The following is a 22,972-nucleotide window of genomic DNA, read 5'->3' as shown; positions in this document are numbered from 1 at the left end:
GCTCCTCCCTGATGACATAATATACAACATAATGACATAATACACCGTTACAGCTCTGCTGCTCCTCCCTGATGACATTATACACAACATAATGACATAATACACCGTTACAGCTCTGCTGCTCCTCCCTGATGACATAATACACAACATAATGACATAATACACAGTCACAGCTCTGCAGCTCCTCCCTGATGACATAATACACAACATAATGACATAATACAACGTCACAGCTCGAGTGCTACTCCCTGATGACATAATACACAACATAATGACATAATACACCGTCACAGCTCTGCTGCTCCTCCCTGATGACATAATACACCGGTACAGCTCTGCTGCTCCTCCCTGATGACATAATACACAACATAATGACATAATACACCGTCACCGTTCGAGTGCTCCTCCCTGATGACATAATACATAACATAATAACATAATACACCGTCACAGCTCTGCTGATCCTCCCTGATGACATAATACACAACATAATGACATATTACACAACATAATGACATAATACACAACATAATGACATAATACACAACATAATGACATAATACACAGTCACAGCTCTGCTGATCCTCCCTGATGACATAATACACAACATAATGACATAATACACCGTTACAGCTCTGCTGCTCCTCCCTGGTGACATAATACACAACATAATGACATATTACACAACATAATGACATAATACACAACATAATGACATAATACACAACATAATGACATAATACACAGTCACAGCTCTGCTGATCCTCCCTGATGACATAATACACAACATAATGACATAATACACCGTTACAGCTCTGCTGCTCCTCCCTGATGACATAATACACAACATAATGACATAATACACAACATAATGACATAATACACCGTTACAGCTCTGCTGCTCCTCCCTGGTGACATAATACACAACATAATGACATAATACACAACATAATGACATAATACACCGTTACAGCTCTGCTGCTCCTCCCTGGTGACATAATACACAACATAATGACATAATACACAACATAATGACATAATACACAACATAATGACATAATACACCGTTACAGCTCTGCTGCTCCTCCCTGATGACATAATACACAACATAATGACATAATACACAAGATAATGACATAATACACCGTTACAGCTCTGCTGCTCCTCCCTGATGACATAATACACAACATAATGACATAATACACAACATAATGACATAATACACAACATAATGACATAATACACCGTTACAGCTCTGCTGCTCCTCCCTGGTGACATAATACACAACATAATGACATAATACACAACATAATGACATAATACACAACATAATGACATAATACACCGTTACAGCTCTGCTGCTCCTCCCTGATGACATAATACACAACATAATGACATAATACACCGTTACAGCTCTGCTGCTCCTCCCTGATGACATTATACACAACATAATGACATAATACACCGTTACAGCTCTGCTGCTCCTCCCTGATGACATAATACACAACATAATGACATAATACACAGTCACAGCTCTGCAGCTCCTCCCTGATGACATAATACACAACATAATGACATAATACAACGTCACAGCTCGAGTGCTACTCCCTGATGACATAATACACAACATAATGACATAATGCACCGTCACAGCTCTGCTGCTCCTCCCTGATGACATAATACACCGGTACAGCTCTGCTGCTCCTCCCTGATGACATAATACACAACATAATGACATAATACACCGTCACCGTTCGAGTGCTCCTCCCTGATGACATAATACATAACATAATAACATAATACACCGTCACAGATCTGCTGCTCCTCCCTGATGACATAATACACAACATAATGACATAATACACAACATAATGACATAATACACCGTTACAGCTCTGCTGATCCTCCCTGATGACATAATACACAACATAATGACATAATACACAACATAATGACATAATACACAACATAATGACATAATACACCGTTACAGCTCTCCCTGGTGACATAATACACAACATAATGACATAATACACTCATAATACACCGTTACAGCTCTGCTGCTCCTCCCTGGTGACATAATACACAACATAATGACATAATACACAACATAATGACATAATACACCGTTACAGCTCTGCTGCTCCTCCCTGATGACATAATACACAACATAATGACATAATACACAACATAATGACATAATACACCGTTACAGCTCTGCTGCTCCTCCCTGATGACATAATACACAACATAATGACATAATACACAACATAATAACATAATACACCGTTACAGCTCTGCTGCTCCTCCCTGATGACATTATACACAACATAATGACATAATACACCGTTACAGCTCTGCTGCTCCTCCCTGATGACATAATACACAACATATTGACATAATACACAGTCACAGCTCTGCTGCTCCTCCCTGATGACATAATACACAACATAATGACATAATACACAACATAATGACATAATACACAACATAATGACATAATACACCGTTACAGCTCTGCTGCTCCTCCCTGGTGACATAATACACAACATAATGACATAATACACAACATAATGACATAATATACCGTTACAGCTCTGCTGCTCCTCCCTGATGACGTAATACACAACATAATGACATAATACACAACATAATAACATAATACACCGTTACAGCTCTGCTGCTCCTCCCTGATGACATAATACACAACATAATGACATAATACACCGTTACAGCTCTGCTGCTCCTCCCTGATGACATAATACACAACATAATGACATAATACACCGTTACAGCTCTGCTGCTCCTCCCTGATGACATTATACACAACATAATGACATAATACACCGTTACAGCTCTGCTGTTCCTCCCTGATGACATAATACACCGGTACAGCTCTGCTGCTCCTCCCTGATGACATAATACACAACATAATGACATAATACACCGTCACAGCTCTGCTGATCCTCCCTGATGACATAATACACGACATAATGACATAATACATTTACATTTAAGTCATTTAGCAGACGCTCTTATCCAGAGCGACTTACAAATTGGTGCATTCACCTTATCACATCCAGTGGAGCAGCCACTTTACAATAGTGCATCTAAATCTTTTAAGAGGGGGGTGAGAAGGATTACTTTATCCTATCCTAGGTATTCCTTAAAGAGGTGGGGTTTCAGGTGTCTCCGGAAGGTGGTGATTGACTCCGCTGTCCTGGCGTCGTGAGGGAGTTTGTTCCACCATTGGGGGGCCAGAGCAGCGAACAGTTTTGACTGGGCTGAGCGGGAACTGTACTTCCTCAGTGGTAGGGAGGCGAGCAGGCCAGAGGTGGATGAACGCAGTGCCCTTGTTTGGGTGTAGGGCCTGATCAGAGCCTGGAGTACTGAGGTGCCGTTCCCCTCACAGCTCCGTAGGCAAGCACCATGGTCTTGTAGCGGATGCGAGCTTCAACTGGAAGCCAGTGGAGAGAGCGGAGGAGCGGGGTGACGTGAGAGAACGTGGGAAGGTTGAACACCAGACGGGCTGCGGCGTTCTGGATGAGTTGTAGGGGTTTAATGGCACAGGCAGGGAGCCCAGCCAACAGCGAGTTGCAGTAATCCAGACGGGAGATGACAAGTGCCTGGATTAGGACCTGCGCCGCTTCCTGTGTGAGGCAGGGTCGTACTCTGCGGATGTTGTAGAGCATGAACCTACAGGAACGGGCCACCGCCTTGATGTTAGTTGAGAACGACAGGGTGTTGTCCAGGATCACGCCAAGGTTCTTAGCGCTCTGGGAGGAGGACACAGTGGAGTTGTCAACCGTGATGGCGAGATCATGGAACGGGCAGTCCTTCCCCGGGAGGAAGAGCAGCTCCGTCTTGCCGAGGTTCAGCTTGAGGTGGTGATCCGTCATCCACACTGATATGTCTGCCAGACATTCAGAGATGCGATTCGCCACCTGGTCATCAGAAGGGGGAAAGGAGAAGATTAATTGTGTGTCGTCTGCATAGCAATGATAGGAGAGACCATGTGAGGTTATGACAGAGCCAAGTGACTTGGTGTATAGCGAGAATAGGAGAGGGCCTAGAACAGAGCCCTGGGGGACACCAGTGGTGAGAGCACGTGGTGAGGAGACGGATTCTCGCCACGCCACCTGGTAGGAGCGACCTGTCACGTAGGACGCAATCCAAGCGTGGGCCGCGCCGGAGATGCCCAACTCGGAGAGGGTGGAGAGGAGGATCTGATGGTTCACAGTATCGAAGGCAGCCGATAGGTCTAGAAGGATGAGAGCAGAGGAGAGAGAGTTAGCTTTAGCAGTGCGGAGCGCCTCCGTGATACAGAGAAGAGCAGTCTCAGTTGAATGACTAGTCTTGAAACCTGACTGATTTGGATCAAGAAGGTCATTCTGAGAGAGATAGCGGGAGAGCTGGCCAAGGACGGCACGTTCAAGGGTTTTGGAGAGAAAAGAAAGAAGGGATACTGGTCTGTAGTTGTTGACATCGGAGGGATCGAGTGTAGGTTTTTTCAGAAGGGGTGCAACTCTCGCTCTCTTGAAGACGGAAGGGACGTAGCCAGCGGTCAGGGATGAGTTGATGAGCGAGGTGAGGTAAGGGAGAAGGTCTCCGGAAATGGTCTGGAGAAGAGAGGAGGGGATATGGTCAAGCGGGCAGGTTGTTGGGCGGCCGGCCATCACAAGACGCGAGATTTCATCTGGAGAGAGAGGGGAGAATGAGGTCAGAGCACAGGGTAGGGCAGTGTGAGCAGAACCAGCGGTGTCGTTTGACTTAGCAAACGAGGATCGGATGTCGTCGACCTTCTTTTCAAAATGGTTGACGAAGTCATCTGCAGAGAGGGAGGAGGGGGAGGGGGATTCAGGAGGGAGGAGAAGGTGGCAAAGAGCTTCCTAGGGTTAGAGGCAGATGCTTGGAATTTAGAGTGGTAGAAAGTGGCTTTAGCAGCAGCGACAGAAGAGGAAAATGTAGAGAGGAGGGAGTGAAAGGATGCCAGGTCCGCAGGGAGGCGAGTTTTCCTCCATTTCCGCTCGGCTGCCCGGAGCCCTGTTCTGTGAGCTCGCAATGAGTCGTCGAGCCACGGAGCGGGAGGGGAGGACCGAGCCGGCCTGGAGGATAGGGGACATAGAGAGTCAAAGGATGCAGAAAGGGAGGAGAGGAGGGTTGAGGAGGCAGAATCAGGAGATAGGTTGGAGAAGGTTTGAGCAGAGGGAAGAGATGATAGGATGGAAGAGGAGAGAGTAGCGGGGGGAGAGAGCGAAGGTTGGGACGGCGCGATACCATCCGAGTAGGGGCAGTGTGGGAAGTGTTGGATGAGAGCGAGAGGGAAAAGGATACAAGGTAGTGGTCGGAGACTTGGAGGAGGGTTGCAATGAGGTTAGTGGAAGAACAGCATCTAGTAAAGATGAGGTTGAGCGTATTGCCTGCCTTGTGAGTAGGGGGGGAAGGTGAGAGGGAGAGGTCAAAAGAGGAGAGGAGTGGAAAGAAGGAGGCAGAGAGGAATGAGTCAAAGGTAGACGTGGGGAGGTTAAAGTCGCCCAGAACTGTGAGAGGTGAGCCGTCCTCAGGAAAGGACCTTATCAAGGCATCAAGCTCATTGATGAACTCTCCGAGGGAACCTGGAGGGCGATAAATGATAAGGATGTTAAGCTTGAAAGGGCTGGTAACTGTGACAGCATGGAATTCAAAGGAGGCGATAGACAGATGGGTAAGGGGAGAAAGAGAGAATGACCACTTGGGAGAGATGAGGATCCCGGTGCCACCACCCCGCTGACCAGAAGCTCTCGGGTGTGCGAGAACACGTGGGCGGACGAAGAGAGAGCAGTAGGAGTAGCAGTGTTATCTGTGGTGATCCATGTTTCCGTCAGTGCCAAGAAGTCGAGGGACTGGAGGGAAGCATAGGCTGAGATGAACTCTGCCTTGTTGGCCGCAGATCGGCAGTTCCAGAGGCTACCGGAGACCTGGAACTCCACGTGGGTTGTGCGCTGGGACCACCAGATTAGGGTGGCGCGGCCACGCGGTGTGGAGCGTTTGTATGGTCTGTGCAGAGAGGAGAGAACAGGGATAGACAGACACATAGTTGACAGGCTACAGAAGAGGCTACGCTAATGCAAAGGAGATTGGAATGACAAGTGGACTACACGTCTCGAATGTTCAGAAAGTTGAGCTTACGTAGCAAGAATCTTATTGACTAAAATGATTAAAAATGATACAGTACTGCTGAAGTAGGCTAGGTGGCAGTGGCTGCGTTGTTGACTTTGTAGGCTAGCTGGCAGTGGCTGCGTTGTTGATTACGTTACGTTGCGTTAAAAAAACGACAATAGCTGGCTAGGTAACCTAGAAAATCGCTCTAGACTACACAATTATCTTTGATACAGAGACGGCTATGTAGCTAGCTATGTAGCTAGCTACGATCAAACAAATCAATACACTGTCACAGCTCTGCTGCTCCTCCCTGATGACATAATACACAACATAATGACATAATACACTGTCACAGCTCTGCTGCTCCTCCCTGATGACATAATACACAACATAATGACATAATACACAACATAATGACATAATACACAACATAATGACATAATACACTGTCACAGCTCTGCTGCTCCTCCCTGATGGCATTACACACTGTATTCTCACTCACCTTATCGTTCAATGATGATTCTGTCCTCGTTTGTTAAATCTGTAGAAAATCTAAATGAACCACATCTGATGAATCTAAATGAACCACATCTGATGATTCTAAATGAACCACATCTGATGAATCTAAATGAATCTAAATGAACCACATCTGATGAATCTAAATGAATCTAAATGAACAACATCTGATGAATCTAAATGAATCTAAATGAACCACATCTGATGAATCTAAATGAATCTAAATGAACCACATCTGATGAATCGAAATGAACCAAATCTGATGAATCTAAATTAACCACATCTGATGAATCTAAATGAATCTAAATGAACCACATCTGATGAATCTAAATTAACCACATCTGATGAATCTAAATGAATCTAAATGAACCACATCTGATGAATCGAAATTAACCACATCTGATGAATCTAAATGAACCACACCTGATGAATCTAAATGAACCACATCTGATGAATCTAAATTAATATAAATGAACCACACCTGATGAATCTAAATGAACCACACTCCAAAGTACTCATTTAACAGATTATGGCTATTTTGTAAGTTTTACTTTCAATGAATGTGCAATGATATGTGGTTGTTTTAACCTCTTCAACCTATGGGGGCGCTATGTAATTATTGGATAAAAAAACGTGCCCGTTTTAAGCGCAATATTTTGTCACGAAAAGATGCTCGACTATGCATATAATTGGCAGCTTTGGAAAGAAAACACTCTGACGTTTCCAAAACTGCAAAGATATTATCTGTGAGTGCCCCAGAACTGATGCTACAGGCGAAACCAAGATGAAACTTAAAACAGGAAATGAGCAGGATTTTTGACGCTCTGTTTTTCATTGTCTCCTTATATGGCTGTGAAAGCGCCACGAATTAGCCTGCCCTTTCTATCGTTTCTCCAAGTTGTCTGCAGCATTGTGACGTATTTGTAGGCATATCATTGGAAGATTGGCCATAAGAGACTACATTTACCAGGGGTCCGCCCGGTGTCCTTTGTTGAAATTGTTGCGTAATCTCCAAGCTGCTTGCATTCATCCATGTGATTGAGACAGAGAGGAGACTTCCAGGAATGATATATCATGAAGAGATATGTGAAAAACACCTTGAGGATTGATTCTAAACAACGTTTACCAGGTTTCAGTCGATATTATGGAGTTAATGTGGAAGAAAGTTTGGCGTTTGGATGAATGAATTTTCGTTTTTTTTTGGTAGCCAAACATGACGCAGAAAACGGACCGATTTCTCCTGCAAAAATAATCTTTCAGGAAAAACTGAACATTTGCTATCTAACTGAGAGTCTCCTCATTGAAAACATCCGAAGTTCTTCAAAGGTAAATTATTTTATTTGAATGGTTTTCTGTTTTTGTGAAAATGTTGCCTGCTGAATGCTAACGCTAAATGCTAACGCTAAATGCTGTTACAAATGCTGTTACACAAATGCTTGTTTTGCTATGGTTGAGAAGCATATTTTTGAAAATCTGAGATGACAGTGTTGTTAACAAAAGGCTAAGCTTGAGAGCTAGCATATTGATTTCAATTTCATTTGCGATTTTCATGAATAGTTAACGTTGCGTTATGGTAATGAGCTTGAGGCTGTATTCACGATCCCGGATCCGGGATGGCTCGACGCAAGAAGTTAAACCTAACTTATTTCAATACACTGCCAGTAAGATAATGGCGTAAAATGTAATGACATGTAAAATGGCAAAGGATAGTCACAAACCTGATGCCCACTATGTTTTCCTCGATGACGTCCTCATAGCGCTGCTCCTCCCCCAGCTCTGCTCCTATGTACTGGACTAGGTTCTCCACCACCGCCTGGTTCCCATGCTGTATAGCCTTCAGGTAGGCCAACTCTTCTCTCTGGGCCTTGAGGCGCCTGGCGGAAGCCTGACTTGTGCTGAAGCGATTGATTGATTGATTGATTGATTGATTGATTGATTGATTGATTGATTGATTGATTGATTGATTTACATGTATTATCTACAAGAGGAAATTATTTTCAAAACTCACACATTACATAGAAACACAAGAGGAAACCAACAGTAAACAACAGACATTGAGATGTAAATAGTATCACACCTGAAGTGGACGGAGCACTCATCTGCCTCCGTGTTGTAGTGGAACACTGGCTTAGGTGGAAGTATTTCAACCCAGGATGCTCTTGTCTCTGTTTCTGACCCCGTGGGGTAATCTCCTGGCTCCTGGGAGGAGGACGTGTTGTTGTTGCTGCTGAGGGTTGTCATGGAGACTTCGAAGCCAGAGCCCCAGTCGCCACTGTCACCACTCTGGCCAAGGCATGGGTTTGTTATCGTGGAAACCCATAGCAAGGTTACCAGTAGCCAGCACCACCAACACCCCATGGCAAACCTGGAGTTAGAGAGGAGGATGAGAGTGGAGTGAGTGGCCAGTAGCCAGCACCACCAACGCCCCTATGGCAACACTGAAGTAAATCTGTAATACCTATATGTTTCAAGTAGACCATCATAGCCCCTGTGCCCAAGAACGCTAAGGTAACCAGTCTAAATGACTATCGCCCAACAGCACTCACATCTGTAGCCAAGAAATGAAACCTTTGAAAGGTTGGTCATGTCTTATTACCAATCCATAAGGCTGAGGGGATTCTATAAGGCCGAGGGGATTCTATAAGGCTGAGGGGATTCTATAAGGCTGAGGGGTTTCTATAAGGCTGAGGCAATTCTATAAGGCTGAGGGTATTCTATAAGGCTGAGGGGTTTCTATAAGGCTGAGGGGATTCTATAAGGCTGAGGGTATTCTATAAGGCTGAGGCAATTCTATAATGCTGAGGGGATACTAAAAGGCTGAGGGTATTATATAAGGCTGAGGGGTTGCTATAAGGCTGAAGGGATTCTATAAGGCTGAGGGGATTCTATAAGACTGAGGGGAGTCTATAAGGCTGAGGGTATTCTATAAGGCTGAGGATTCTATAAGGCTAAGGGGATTCTATAAGGCTGAGGCAATTCTATAAAGCTGAGGGGATTCTATAAGGCTGAGGCAATTCTATAAAGCTGAGGGGATTCTATAAGGCTGAGGGGATTCTACAAGGCTAAGGGGATTCTATAAGGCTGAGGCAATTCTATAAAGCTGAGGGGATTCTATAAGGCTGAGGCAATTCTATAAGTCTGAGGGGATTCCATGAGGCTGAGGGGTTTCTATAAGGCTGAGGGGATTCCATGAGGCTGAGGGGATTCTATAAGGCTGAGGCAATTCTATAAAGCTGAAGAGATTCTATAAGGCTGAGGCGATTCTATAAGTCTGAGGGGATTCCATGAGGCTGAGGGGATTCCATGAGGCTGAGGGGATTCTATAAGGCTGAGGGGATTCCATGAGGCTGAGAGGATTCCATAAGGCTGAGGGGATTCCATGAGGCTGAGGGGATTCCATGAGGCTGAGGGGATTCCATAAGGCTGAGGGGATTCCATGAGGCTGAGGGGATTCTATAAGGCTGAGGGGATTCCATGAGTCTGAGGGGATTCTATAAGGCTGAGGGGATTCCATGAGGCTGAGGGGATACCATGAGGCTGAGGGGATTCTATAAGGCTGAGGGGATTCCATGAGGCTGAGAGGATTCCATGAGGCTGAGTGGATTCCATGAGGCTGAGGGGATTCCATGAGGCGGAGGGGATTCTATAAGGCTGAGGGGATTCTATAACGCTGAGGGGATTCTATAAGGCTGAGGGGATTCTATAAGGCTGAGGGGATTCTATGAGGCTGAGAGGATTCAATGAGGCGGAGGGGATTCCATGAGGCTGAGAGGATTCTATAAGGCTAAGGGGATTCTATAAGGCTGAGGCAATTATATAAAGCTGAGGGGATTCTATAAGGCTAAGGGGATTCTATAAGGCTGAGGCAATTATATTAAGCTGAGGGGATTCTATAAGGCTGAGGGTATTCTATAAGGCTGAGGGTATTCTATAAGGCTGAGGCAATTCTATAACGCTGAGGGGATACTATAAGGCTAAGGGTATTCTATAAGGCTGAGGGGATTCTATAAGACTGAGGGGATTCTATAAGGCTGAGGGTATTCTATAAGGCTGAGGGGATTATATAAGGCTAAGGGGATTCTATAAGGCTGAGGCAATTCTATAAAGCTGAGGGGATTCTATAAGGCTGAGGGGATTCTACAAGGCTAAGGGGATTCTATAAGGCTGAGGCAATTCTATAAAGCTGAGGGGTTTCAATAAGGCTGAGGGGATTCCATGAGGCTGAGGGGATTCTATAAGGCTGAGGCAATTCTATAAAGCTGAGGAGATTCTATAAGGCTGAAGCGATTCTATAAGTCTGAGGGGATTCCATGAGGCTGAGGGGATTCCATGAGGCTGAGGGGATTCTATAAGGCTGAGGGGATTCCATGAGGCTGAGGGGATTCCATGAGGCTGAGGGGATTCTATAAGGCTGAGGGGATTCCATGAGTCTGAGGGGATTCTATAAGGCTGAGGGGATTCCATTAGGCTGAGGGGATTCCATGAGGCTGAGGGGATTCTATAAGGCTGAGGGGATTCCATGAGGCTGAGAGGATTCCAGGAGGCTGAGTGGATTCCATGAGGCTGAGGGCATTCTATAAGGCTGAGGGGATTCTATAAGGCTGAGGGGATTCCATGAGGCTGAGAGGATTCAATGAGGCTGAGTGGATTCCATGAGGCTTAGGGCATTCCATGAGGCTGAGAGGATTCTATAAGGCTAAGGGGACTCTATGAGGCTGAGTGGATTCCATGAGGCTGAGTGGATTCCATGAGGCTGAGTGGATTCCACGAGGCTGAGTGGATTCCATGAGACTGAGTGGATTCCATGAGGCTGAGTGGATTCCATGAGGCTGAGGGGATTCCATGAGGCTGAGAGGATTCTATAAGGCTGAGGGGATTCTATAAGGCTAAGGGGAATCTATAAGGCTGAGGAAATTCTATAAAGCTGAGGGGATTCTATAAGGCTGAGAGGATTCCATGAGGCTGAGGGGATTCCATGAGGCTGAGTGGATTCCATGAGGCTGAGTGGATTCCATGAGGCTGAGTGGATTCCATGAGGCTGAGTGGATTCCATGAGGCTGAGGGGATTCCATGAGGCTGAGAGGATTCTATAAGGCTAAGGGGATTCTATAAGGCTGAGGCAATTATATAAAGCTGAGGGGATTCTATAAGGCTGAGGCAATTCTATAAAGCTGAGGGGATTCTATAAGGCTGAGTGGATTCCATGAGGCTGAGAGGATTCTATAAGGCTGAGTGGATTCCATGAGGCTGAGTGGATTCCATGAGACTGAGTGGATTCCATGAGGCTGAGTGGATTCCATGAGGCTGAGGGGATTCTATAAGGCTAAGGGGATTCTATAAGGCTGAGGCAATTATATAAAGCTGAGGGGATTCTATAAGGCTGAGGGTATTCTATAAGGCAGAGGGTATTCTATAAGGCTGAGGGGTTTCTATAAGGCTGAGGGGATTCTATAAGGCTGAGGGTATTCTATAAGGCTGAGGGGATTCTATAAGGCTGAGGCATTCTATAAGGCTGAGGGGATTCTATAAGGCTGAGGGGATTCTATAAGGCTGAGGGGATTCTATAAGGCTGAGGCAATTCTATAAAGCTGAGGGGATTCTATAAGGCTGAGGGGATTCTATAAGGCTAAGGGGATTCTATAAGACTGAGGGGATTCTATAAAGCTGAGGGGATTCTATAAGGGCAATGAGGGGATTCCATGCGGCTGAGGGGTTTCTATAAGGCTGAGGGGATTCCATGAGGCTGACGGGATTCTATAAGGCTGAGGCAATTCTATAAAGCTGAGGAGATTCTATAAGGCTGAAGCGATTCTATAAGTCTGAGGGTATTCCATGAGGCTGAGGGGATTCCATGAGGCTAAGGGGATTCTATAAGGCTGAAGGGATTCCATGAGGCTGAGAGGATTCCATAAGGCTGAGGGGATTCCATGAGGCTGAGGGGATTCTATAAGGCTGAGGGTTTTCCATGAGTCTGAGGGGATTCTATAAGGCTGAGGGGATTCCATGAGGCGGAGGGGATTCTATAAGGCTGAGGGCATTCTATAAGGCTGAGGGGATTCTATAAGGCTGAGGGGATTCCATGAGGCTGAGAGGATTCAATGAGGCGGAGAGGATTCCATGAGGCTGAGTGGATTCCATGAGGCTGAGTGGATTCCATGAGGCTGAGGGGATTCCATGAGGCTGAGAGGATTCTATAAGGCCAAGGGGATTCTATAAGGCTGAGGCATTCCATAAAGCTGAGGGGATTCTATAAGGCTGAGGCAATTCTATAAAGCTGAGGGGATTCTATAAGGCTGAGAGGATTCCATGAGGCTGAGGGGATTCCATGAGGCTGAGTGGATTCCATGAGGCTGAGTGGATTCCATGAGGCTGAGTGGATTCCATGAGGCTGAGTGGATTCCACGAGGCTGAGTGGATTCCACGAGACTGAGTGGATTCCATGAGGCTGAGTGGATTCCATGAGGCTGAGGGGATTCCATGAGGCTGAGAGGATTCTATAAGGCTAAGGGGATTCTATAATGCTGAGGCAATTATATAAAGCTGAGGGGATTCTATAAGGCTGAGGCAATTCTATAACGCTGAGGGGATTCTATAAGGCTGAGAGGATTCCATGAGGCTGAGGGGATTCCATGAGGCTGAGTGGATTCCATGAGGCTGAGGGGATTCCATGAGGCTGAGAGGATTCTATAAGGCCAAGGGGATTCTATAAGGCTGAGGCAATTATATAAAGCTGAGGGGATTCTATAAGGCTGAGGCAATTCTATAAAGCTGAGGGGATTCTATAAGGCTGAGAGGATTCCATGAGGCTGAGTGGATTCCATGAGGCTTAGTGGATTCCATGAGGCTGAGTGGATTCCACGAGGCTGAGTGGATTCCATGAGACTGAGTGGATTCCATGAGGCTGGGGGGATTCCATGAGGCTGAGGGGATTCTATAAGGCTAAGGGGATTCTATAAGGCTGAGGCAATTATATAAAGCTGAGGGGATTCTATAAGGCTGAGGCAATTCTATAAAGCTGAGGGGATTCTATAAGGCTGAGTGGATTCCATGAGGCTGAGTGGATTCCATGAGGCTGAGAGGATTCTATAAGGCTGAGAGGATTCCATGAGGCTGAGGGGATTCTATAAGGCTGAGGGGATTCTATAAGGCTGAGGGGATTCTATAAGGCTGAGGGGATTCCATAAGGCTGAGGGGATTCTATAAGGCTGAGGGGATTCCATGAGTCTGAGGGGTTCTATAAGGCTGAGGGGATTCCATGAGGCTGAGGGGATTCTATAAGGCTGAGGGGATTCCATGAGGCTGAGGGGATTCTATAAGGCTGAGGGGATTCCATGAGTCTGAGGGGATTCTATAAGGCTGAGGGGATTCCATGAGGCTGAGTGGATTCCATGAGGCTGAGTGGATTCCATGAGGCTGAGTGGATTCCACGAGGCTGAGTGGATTCCACGAGACTGAGTGGATTCCATGAGGCTGAGTGGATTCCATGAGGCTGAGGGGATTCCATGAGGCTGAGAGGATTCTATAAGGCTAAGGGGATTCTATAATGCTGAGGCAATTATATAAAGCTGAGGGGATTCTATAAGGCTGAGGCAATTCTATAACGCTGAGGGGATTCTATAAGGCTGAGAGGATTCCATGAGGCTGAGGGGATTCCATGAGGCTGAGTGTATTCCCCTGAGGCTGAGGATTCCATGAGGCTGAGAAAATTCTATAAGGCCAAGGGGATTCTATAAGGCTGAGTTTATTTCATAAAAGCTGAGGGGATTCTATAAGGCTGAGGCAATTCTATAAAGCTGATGGATTCTATAAGGCTGAAGGATTCCATGAGGCTGATGGAATCCATGAGGCTTAGTGGATTCCATGAGGCTGAGTGGATTCCACGAGGCTGAGTGGAAAAACATGAGACAGTGGATTCCATGAGGCTGGGGGATTCCATGAGGCTGAGGGATTCTATAAGGCTAAGGGGATTCTATAAGGCTGAGGCAATTATATAAAGCTGAGGGGATTCTATAAGGCTGAGGCAATTCTATAAAGCTGAGGGGATTCTATAAGGCTGAGTGGATTCCATGATATCAAATATATATCTGAGTGGATTCCATGAGGCTGAGAGGATTCTATAAGGCTGAGAGGGCCTCCATGAGGCTGAGGGGATTCTATAAGGCTGAGGGGATTCTATAAGGCTGAGGGGATTCTATAAGGCTGAGGGGATTCCATAAGGCTGAGGGGATTCTATAAGGCTGAGGGGATTCCATGAGTCTGAGGGGTTCTATAAGGCTGAGGGGATTCCATGAGGCTGAGGGGATTCTATAAGGCTGAGGGGATTCCATGAGGCTGAGGGGATTCTATAAGGCTGAGGGGATTCCATGAGTCTGAGGGGATTCTATAAGGCTGAGGGGATTCCATTTCAAAAGCTAGTGTCTGCACAGAGAGACAAGTGCAACAACAGGAGCATCTGAAATGGCATCTACTCCTAATAGTGCACTGGCTCTGGTCAAAAGTAGTGCACTGTAAAACACATTCTCGAATCACTTCCACAATGTCTTCCACCCATCTAACCCTCATATTTTGCCACACAGCATCTGGAGATGTTTCTGTAACACCACACACAGCAGAGGATGAAGAGAGAGGGGGTGGGCGAGACTGAAAGATAGAGGTTTTGAGGTCTGGGGTCTGCTCACCAACCAAGAATTCACAGAATGGGACTAACATCAAATTGAGACTCTGCATGCAGAGTTCTGCAAAAACATTCTCTGTGCAAATAATGCAAATTCTACAACCACCTAAAAGGAAGCAATTCCCAAACCTTCCATAATACCATAACAAAGCCATCACCTACAGAGAAATTAACCTGGAGAATCTATGCCAGCTGGTCCTGTGGCTCTGTTCACAAACACAAACAGACCCCACAAAGCCCCAGGACAGAAACACAGTTAGACCCAACCAAATCACGAGAAAACAAAAAGATAATTACTTGATTCTTTTGGAAATGTTGTAAGTTTAATGTTTACTGTTAATTGTTTATTGTTTATTTCACTTTTGTTTATTTTTTATTTCACTTGCTATGGCAGAATACCTGACCACTGTGACATATTTCCCATTACAATAAAGCACTTATATGACAGACTCAGTGAGCATAGCCTTGAGATTGAAAAGAGAGAGAGAGCAGACATGGCTCTCAGAGAGAGACAGGCTATGTGCTCACTGAAAGACAAAAGAGGTGGAAACTGAGCTGCACTTCCTAACCTCCTGCCCAATGTATGACCATATTAGAGAGACATATTTCCCCCAGATTAGAGAGAGACAGAGAAAAGAAAACAGAAGAGATTTTGAAAAACTCCCAGATCTTTTGAGGTGAAATTCCACAGTGAGAGCCATCACAGCAGCAATATTTGTGACCTGTTGCGAGAGAGAAGAGGCAACAGAGAGAACAAACACCATTGTAAATACAACCCATATTTATGATTATTCATTTTATCTTGTGTCCTTTAACTATTTGTACATTGTATATATATATATAATATGACATTTGTAATGTCTTTACTGTTTTGAAACTTCTGTAGAGTAGGTTTACTGTTAATTTTAGTTGTTTTTCACTTTATATATTCACTTTGTATGTTGTCTATAGAGAGAGAGAGCCCTTGAATTGAGAGATTTATCAGAGAGAGAGAGAGAGAGAAAGAGAGAGAGAGAGAGAGAGAGAGAGAGAGAGAGAGAGAGAGAGAGCGAGAGAGAGAGAGAGAGCGAGAGAGAGATAGAGAGAGAGAGAGACAGAGAGAGAGAGAGAGAGAGAGAGAGAGAAAGAGAGAGAGAGATAGAGACAGAGAGAGAGACGGAGAGAGAGAGACAGAGAAAAGAGAGAGAGAAAGAGAGAGCGAGAGAGAAACAGAGACAGAGCGAGAGAGAGAGAGAGAGAGAGAGAGAGAGAGATAGAAAGAGAGAGGGAGCGAGAGAGAGAAAGAGCGATAGAGAGAGAGAGAGAGAGAGAGAGAGAGAGAGAGAGGGGAACCGCAAATGTTTTCCACTTCCATAGCACATTTGGTTTTGGTGGTAGCACGCTCAGTTTGCTGTCGCGGTTCGGGAAAACAAGTTGATTCTTTCATTTCCTGAATAGAATAGCTGAAGTTAAACCTTGCTTATAACCTACAGTATGAGAAATGCCTTTTTGAGAAATGTCTTTTTGAGAAATGTCTTTCTCTTTCCTCAAACCAGGTTTTAAAGCTTCAGTGAGATGGCTCAGTCCTTTATCTTTTCCCCTTAAAATTACCTGGCTGGACATTTTCATAATTTTCAAGAAAAAGGAGAAGGAAAAGGTTTTTGAATGGGTGCTAGGTCTTTATGTCCTATTGGCTGAGAGGTCTTTATGTCCTATTGGCTGAGAGGTCTTTATGTCCTATTGGCTGAGAGGTCTTTATGTCCTATTGGCTGAGTGGTCTTTATGTCTTATTGGCTGAGAGGTCTTTATGTCCTATTGGCTGTGAGGTCTTTATGCCCTATTGGCTGTGAGGTCTTTATGTCCTATTGGCTGTGAGGTCTTTAGTCCTATTGGCTGTCAGGTCTTTATGTCCTATTGGCTGAGATGTCTTTATGTCTTATTGGCTGAGAGGTCTTTATGTCCTATTGGCTGTGAGGTCTTTATGTCCTATTGGCTGTGAGGTCTTTATGTCCTATTGGCTGTGAGGTCTTTATGTCCTATTGGCTGAGAGGTCTTTATGAGGCTGAGGGGATTCCATGAGGCTGAGGGGATTCCATGAGGCTGAGTGGATTCCATGAGGCTGAGAGGATTCAGTTTTCAGACGTCCAATTTCGAAGTCAATCTTGAGCCATCTGGTTGGTAGCAACACATTGTAGTAAACACACACACACACACACACACACACACACACATCGGGAGAAAACCCTCTCTCTAAAACCCTCTCTCTACAGTCTCTCCCCAGGTCTGTTGTTTGTGATTAGTTTGAATGGGGGTGACCTCACATAACTTACTGAAGCTGTGGGAACAGTAGTTAAGCAGAAACCTTTCAACCGGCCCAGATTGCTAGCAGACGCACACATAACACACGCATGCACACATTCAGACACACGCTAGTTGCCAGACGCCAGGAGTCTGTCCGTACAGCGCCAGGCTATTACATCAGTTCGTTACTACACTCCATGATAAAAAAAAGGGGTTCCGAGTGGGTTATTCGGCTGTCCCCATAGGAGAACTCTTTTCGTTCCAGGTAGAATCCCTTTTTTGGTTCCATGTAGAACCATTCTGTGGAAAGTGTTCTACATAGAACCCAAAAGGGTTCTGCATGGAACCCAAAAGGGTTCTACCTGGATTCAAAAAAGGTTGTTCAAAGGGTGCTCCTATGGGGACACTTTTAGTTTCTAAATAGCACCTTATATTCAGTGTGTGTGTGTGTGTGTGTGTGTGTGTGTGTGTGTGTGTGTGTGTGTGTGTGTGTGTGTGTGTGTGTGTGTGTGTGTGTGTGTGTGTGTGTGTGTGTGTGTGTGTGTGTGTGTGTGTGCGTGTGTGCGTGTGTGTGTGTGTGTGTGTGTGAGTCCATGATTGCGTGATTGACGTATGCGGAGCGAGGAATATGTCTGATGTTATCTCTAGCCCATTGGACTGATACAGTTATAGTGAGGGTGCTTGTTTATACATGTAATGATGAGAATGTATTTCTCAGATTGTCGTACATAACCAATTAAAATCTCTAGGGAAAATAAATTGGTTCAGTTTACCTTCGGAAAATTTATGTTCTTTTTTCTTTTTTTTGTATGGTTATCAAAAAAATGTAATTGCTACATTTGGGAAATTGCTTTTTAAATGTATTTATATGGCCCTCTTCATTTACATTACATTTCATTACATGTTGAGGTATTGAGAACAGATAAGTAATATTATATTTGACAGAGCTTGAACTTAGACTGTGTCCGAGCCTCCTATCCCACCAGCCAGGTCGCACCGGTTCCAATGCCAAATCCAATGTCTATCCAAATCCCCAGGCCAGGAATCACCTTCAAAACTGGCCACTAGAGGCACCGATGAACACTACTACTATTATTACCATGAGGTAGGCTCGCCGCTAGACAGGGTGCTGTGGATGGAGAAGTCTTTCTCTGAGGCGTGCGGGTTCAATCCCAGTGCTAGGCACTCATTTGTTTTTAAAACTTTTTGGGGATCAACATTGGGAATGAATACATAAACTAGATCCCCCCCCCCCCCCCCCGGTGAACAAACGTTGGACTCTCAAGTCATTTTCACCATTTCGTTTGAGATCTTGTTAGTCCCACAACAACACAAAACAAGAGTTAACTTGGAATACAGTACTGTGAGAGCAAAACTAATTCAAACCATTATTCTGGCCTTTTATTTTAACAGCATGTGACTACTCTCCTAAAACCAAACATCAGTCCTCAGATTCGTACAACTGAATGCCAAATGACAGCATCCGACCCATTTAGGACTGGAGTCGTATTAAATGTGATTTTATTGTGTCTGTCTGTCTTCGATTGCAGTTTACAGCAGCAAAGGGTAATGCTGTTAGCTCAAGTATCTGTGTTACGGTAAGATAGCAGAGAGATCATTAAAGATAGACTGCAATATTTGACGTTTGTCCATAAAATGTTGGAGATCCTGTTTAAGCCGAGGACCACTACTTCTCTGTTTCTTATATGTTGAGTGTTAACTCTACACAGTGAAGCACAGTCTCTCTGAGTTGAGGCACACCAGCTAGCCTCCCAGAGGACCATGCCAGCTAGCCTCCCAGAGGACCATACCAGCTAGCCTCCCAGAGGACCATGCCAGCTAGCCTCCCAGAGGACCATGCCAGCTAGCCTCCCAGAGGACCATGCCAGCTAGCCTCCCAGAGGACCATGCCAGCTAGCCTCCCAGAGGACCAAACCAGCTAGCTTTCCAGAGGACCATACCAGCTAGCCTCCCAGAGGACCATGCCAGCTAGCCTCCCAGAGGACCATGCCAGCTAGCCTCCCAGAGGACCATGCCAGCTAGCCTCCCAGAGGACCATGCCAGCTAGCCTCCCAGAGGACCATGCCAGCTAGCCTCCCAGAGGACCATGCCAGCTAGCCTCCCAGAGGACCATGCCAGCTAGCCTCCCAGAGGACCATGCCAGCTAGCCTCCCAGAGGACCATACCAGCTAGCCTCCCAGAGGACCATGCCAGCTAGCCTCCCAGAGGACCATGCCAGCTAGCCTCCCAGAGGACCATGCCAGATAGCCTCCCAGAGGACCATGCCAGCTAGCCTCCCAGAGGACCATGCCAGATAGCCTCCCAGAGGACCATGCCAGCTAGCTTTCCTGAGGACCATACCAGCTAGCCTCCCAGAGGACCATACCAGCTAGCCTCCCAGAGGACCATGCCAGCTAGCCTCCCAGAGGACCATACCAGCTAGCCTCCCAGAGGACCATGCCAGCTAGCCTCCCAGAGGACCATACCAGTTAGCTTCCCAGAGGACCAAACCAGCTAGCTTTCCAGAGGACCATACCAGCTAGCCTCCCAGAGGACCACGCCAGCCCCAAGGACCACTTGTCTTCTATTCTCAAGTGGCAGGGTGACAACTTTGTTGTTTTCCATATCCTGGATTGGCCCTTTATTGACATCAGCCCAGTCTCTGTGTTAAGACAGAGCCAAAGACCACTCAACGCAGCACTCACCGTTGCTTCACTTCACCATATTCCCGTGTGCACTCGTTTTGACCACGGTCCTATGAAGTCTGGTCAAACATAGTGCACTATAAGTGTAATATAGTATCATTTAGGATACAAACTCAGTCTGGTTAAGACAGGCTATAAGACCCAGTCTGGTTAAGACAGGCTATAAGACTCAGTCTGGTTAAGACAGGCTATAAGACTCAGTCTGGTTAAGACAGGCTATAGGACTCAGTCTGGTTAAGACAGACTATAAGACAGTCTGGTTAAGACAGACTATAAGACCCAGTCTGGTTAAGACAGACTATAAGACTCAGTCTGGTTAAGACAGACTATAAGACTCAGTCTGGTTAAGACAGACTATAGGACTCAGTCTGGTTAAGGCAGACTATAAGACCCAGTCTTGTTAAGACAGGCTATAAGACCCAGTCTGGTTAAGACATGCTATAAGACTCGGTCTGGTTAAGACAGACTATAAGACCCAGTCTTGTTAAGAAAGGCTATAAGACTCGGTCTGGTTAGACAGGCTATAAGCCTCAGTCTGGTTAAGACAGACTATAAGACTAAGTCTGGTTAGACAGACTATAAGACTCAGTCTGGTTAAGACAGACTATAGGACTCAGTCTGGTTAGACAGGCTATAAGAATCAGTCTGGTTAAGACAGACTATAAGACTCAGTCTGGTTAGACAGACTATAGGACTCAGTCTGGTTAAGACAGACTATAAGACTCAGTCTGGTTAAGACAGACTATAAGAGCCAGTCTGGTTAAGACAGACTATAAGACTCAGTCTGGTTAAGACAGACTATAAGACTCAGTCTGGTTAAGACAGACTATAAGACTCAGTCTGGTTAAGACAGACTATAAGACTCAGTCTGGTTAAGACAGACTATAAGACTCAGTCTGGTTAAGACAGACTATAAGACTCAGTCTGGTTAAGACAGACTATAAGACGCAGTCTGGTTAAGACAGACTATAAGACGCAGTCTGGTTAAGACAGACTATAAGAGCCAGTCTGGTTAAGACAGACTATAAGAGCCAGTCTGGTTAAGACAGACTATAAGACCAGTCTGGTTAAGACAGACTATAAGAGCCAGTCTGGTTAAGACAGACTATAAGACTCAGTCTGGTTAAGACAGACTATAAGACGCAGTCTGGTTAAGACAGACTATAAGACTCAGTCTGGTTAGACAGACTATAAGACTCAGTCTGGTTAGACAGACTATAAGACTCAGTCTGGTTAAGACAGACTATAAGACTCAGTCTGGTTAAGACAGACTATAAGACTCAGTCTGGTTAAGACAGACTATAAGACTCAGTCTGGTTAAGACAGACTATAAGACGCAGTCTGGTTAAGACAGACTATAAGACTCAGTCTGGTTAGACAGACTATAAGACTCAGTCTGGTTAAGACAGACTATAAGACTCAGTCTGGTTAGACAGACTATAGGACCCAGTCTGGTTAAGACAGAATATAAGGAGAAACAGTCTCCGTCAGTGGAAAATGTCTGCCACATTCCCCATACTTAGGCCTACTTTAAAAGTAATATTAAATAGGATGTCTGTATTGCCAGATCGTTGTTAGACTGTCTGTCTCTCCATAAACATTTGGCTGGGCTTTGTCAGTTTGTTGGATGGCGAGTGGCAACATGCTTGGGCTTCGAAGAATGGTTCTGTCCTTGTGTGATGTATTTGATAGGACGGCTTGAAATAGGACATTGACCACCGGCCAATTATATTGCCCGTGCATCGTCCACTCCATTTTCCCCAATGGTTTACACACTAAAACTAGCCCATGAGGCACAATGACCCAAATCTGTATCTCATTTAGCAGAACCATACACCAAATCTGTATCTCATTTAGCAGAAACATACACCAAATCTGTAACTCATTTACCAGAACCATACACCAAATCTGTATCTCATTTAGCAGAACCATACACCAAATCTGTATCTCATTTAGCAGAACCATACACCAAATCTGTATCTCATTTAGCAGAACCATACACCACATCTGCAATACTACTGACACATTTAGCTTTACACTCAGATTGTAATTCTATAACAAACATTTGCAAAACACAACACACAATTCTCTACCTTTGGCACAACCTTCACAACTAAAATATATTGTGTGCAAATGCAAAGCAACACTGTTCAACAAGCTAAGTTCAATTACCCATTGACCACTTTCACCCATTGACCACTTTCACCCATTGACCACTTTCACATGTTCAAAAACGAATTGCGTAAATGTTTGCAATCAGAACTTTGTAGGTAGAGGTAGAGGTGGAGGTGGAGGTGGAGGTAGAGGTGTTGGTAGAGGTGGAGGTAGAGGTGTTGGTGGAGGTGGAGGTGGAGGTAGAGGTGTTGGTGGAGGTGGAGGTAGAGGTGTTGGTAGAGGTGGAGGTGGAGGTGTAGGTAGAGGTGTAGGTAGAGGTGGAGGTAGAGGTAGAGGTAGAGGTGGAGGTAGAGGTGTAGGTAGAGGTGGAGGTGGAGGTAGAGGTGGATGAGAAGGTGGAGGTAGAGGTGAAGGTAGAGGTGGATGTGGAGGTGGAGGTGGAGCTGGATGTGGAGGTGGAGGTAGAGGTGTAGGTAGAGGTGGAGGTGTGGAGGTGTAGGTAGAGTGTAGGTAGATGTGGAGGTGGAGGTAGAGGTGGAGG

At 45.4% G+C, this 22,972-nt stretch overlaps 1 protein-coding gene across 1 annotated transcript in view; it reads right to left on the bottom strand.

Annotated features, from left to right (window-relative positions):
- Positions 1-22,972, bottom strand: part of si:ch211-142k18.1 (uncharacterized) — a 69,312-nt gene that overhangs the window by 29,258 nt on the left and 17,082 nt on the right. The window contains exons 2-3 of the mRNA XM_065026146.1: positions 8,735-9,022; positions 8,376-8,552 (exon numbers count right to left, since the gene is read on the bottom strand). Coding sequence (XP_064882218.1) covers positions 8,376-8,552; positions 8,735-9,015 — 458 coding nt within the window. The 5' untranslated portion in view covers positions 9,016-9,022. The remainder of the gene's footprint in view (positions 1-8,375; positions 8,553-8,734; positions 9,023-22,972) is intronic.

The sequence above is a fragment of the Oncorhynchus nerka genome, linkage group LG13 (genome assembly GCF_034236695.1).
Source record: "Oncorhynchus nerka isolate Pitt River linkage group LG13, Oner_Uvic_2.0, whole genome shotgun sequence".
NCBI classification, from domain to species: domain Eukaryota; kingdom Metazoa; phylum Chordata; class Actinopteri; order Salmoniformes; family Salmonidae; genus Oncorhynchus; species Oncorhynchus nerka.
The sequence above is the reverse complement of the archived record's forward strand: the minus strand, read 5'-3'. Positions and strand labels throughout refer to the sequence as shown.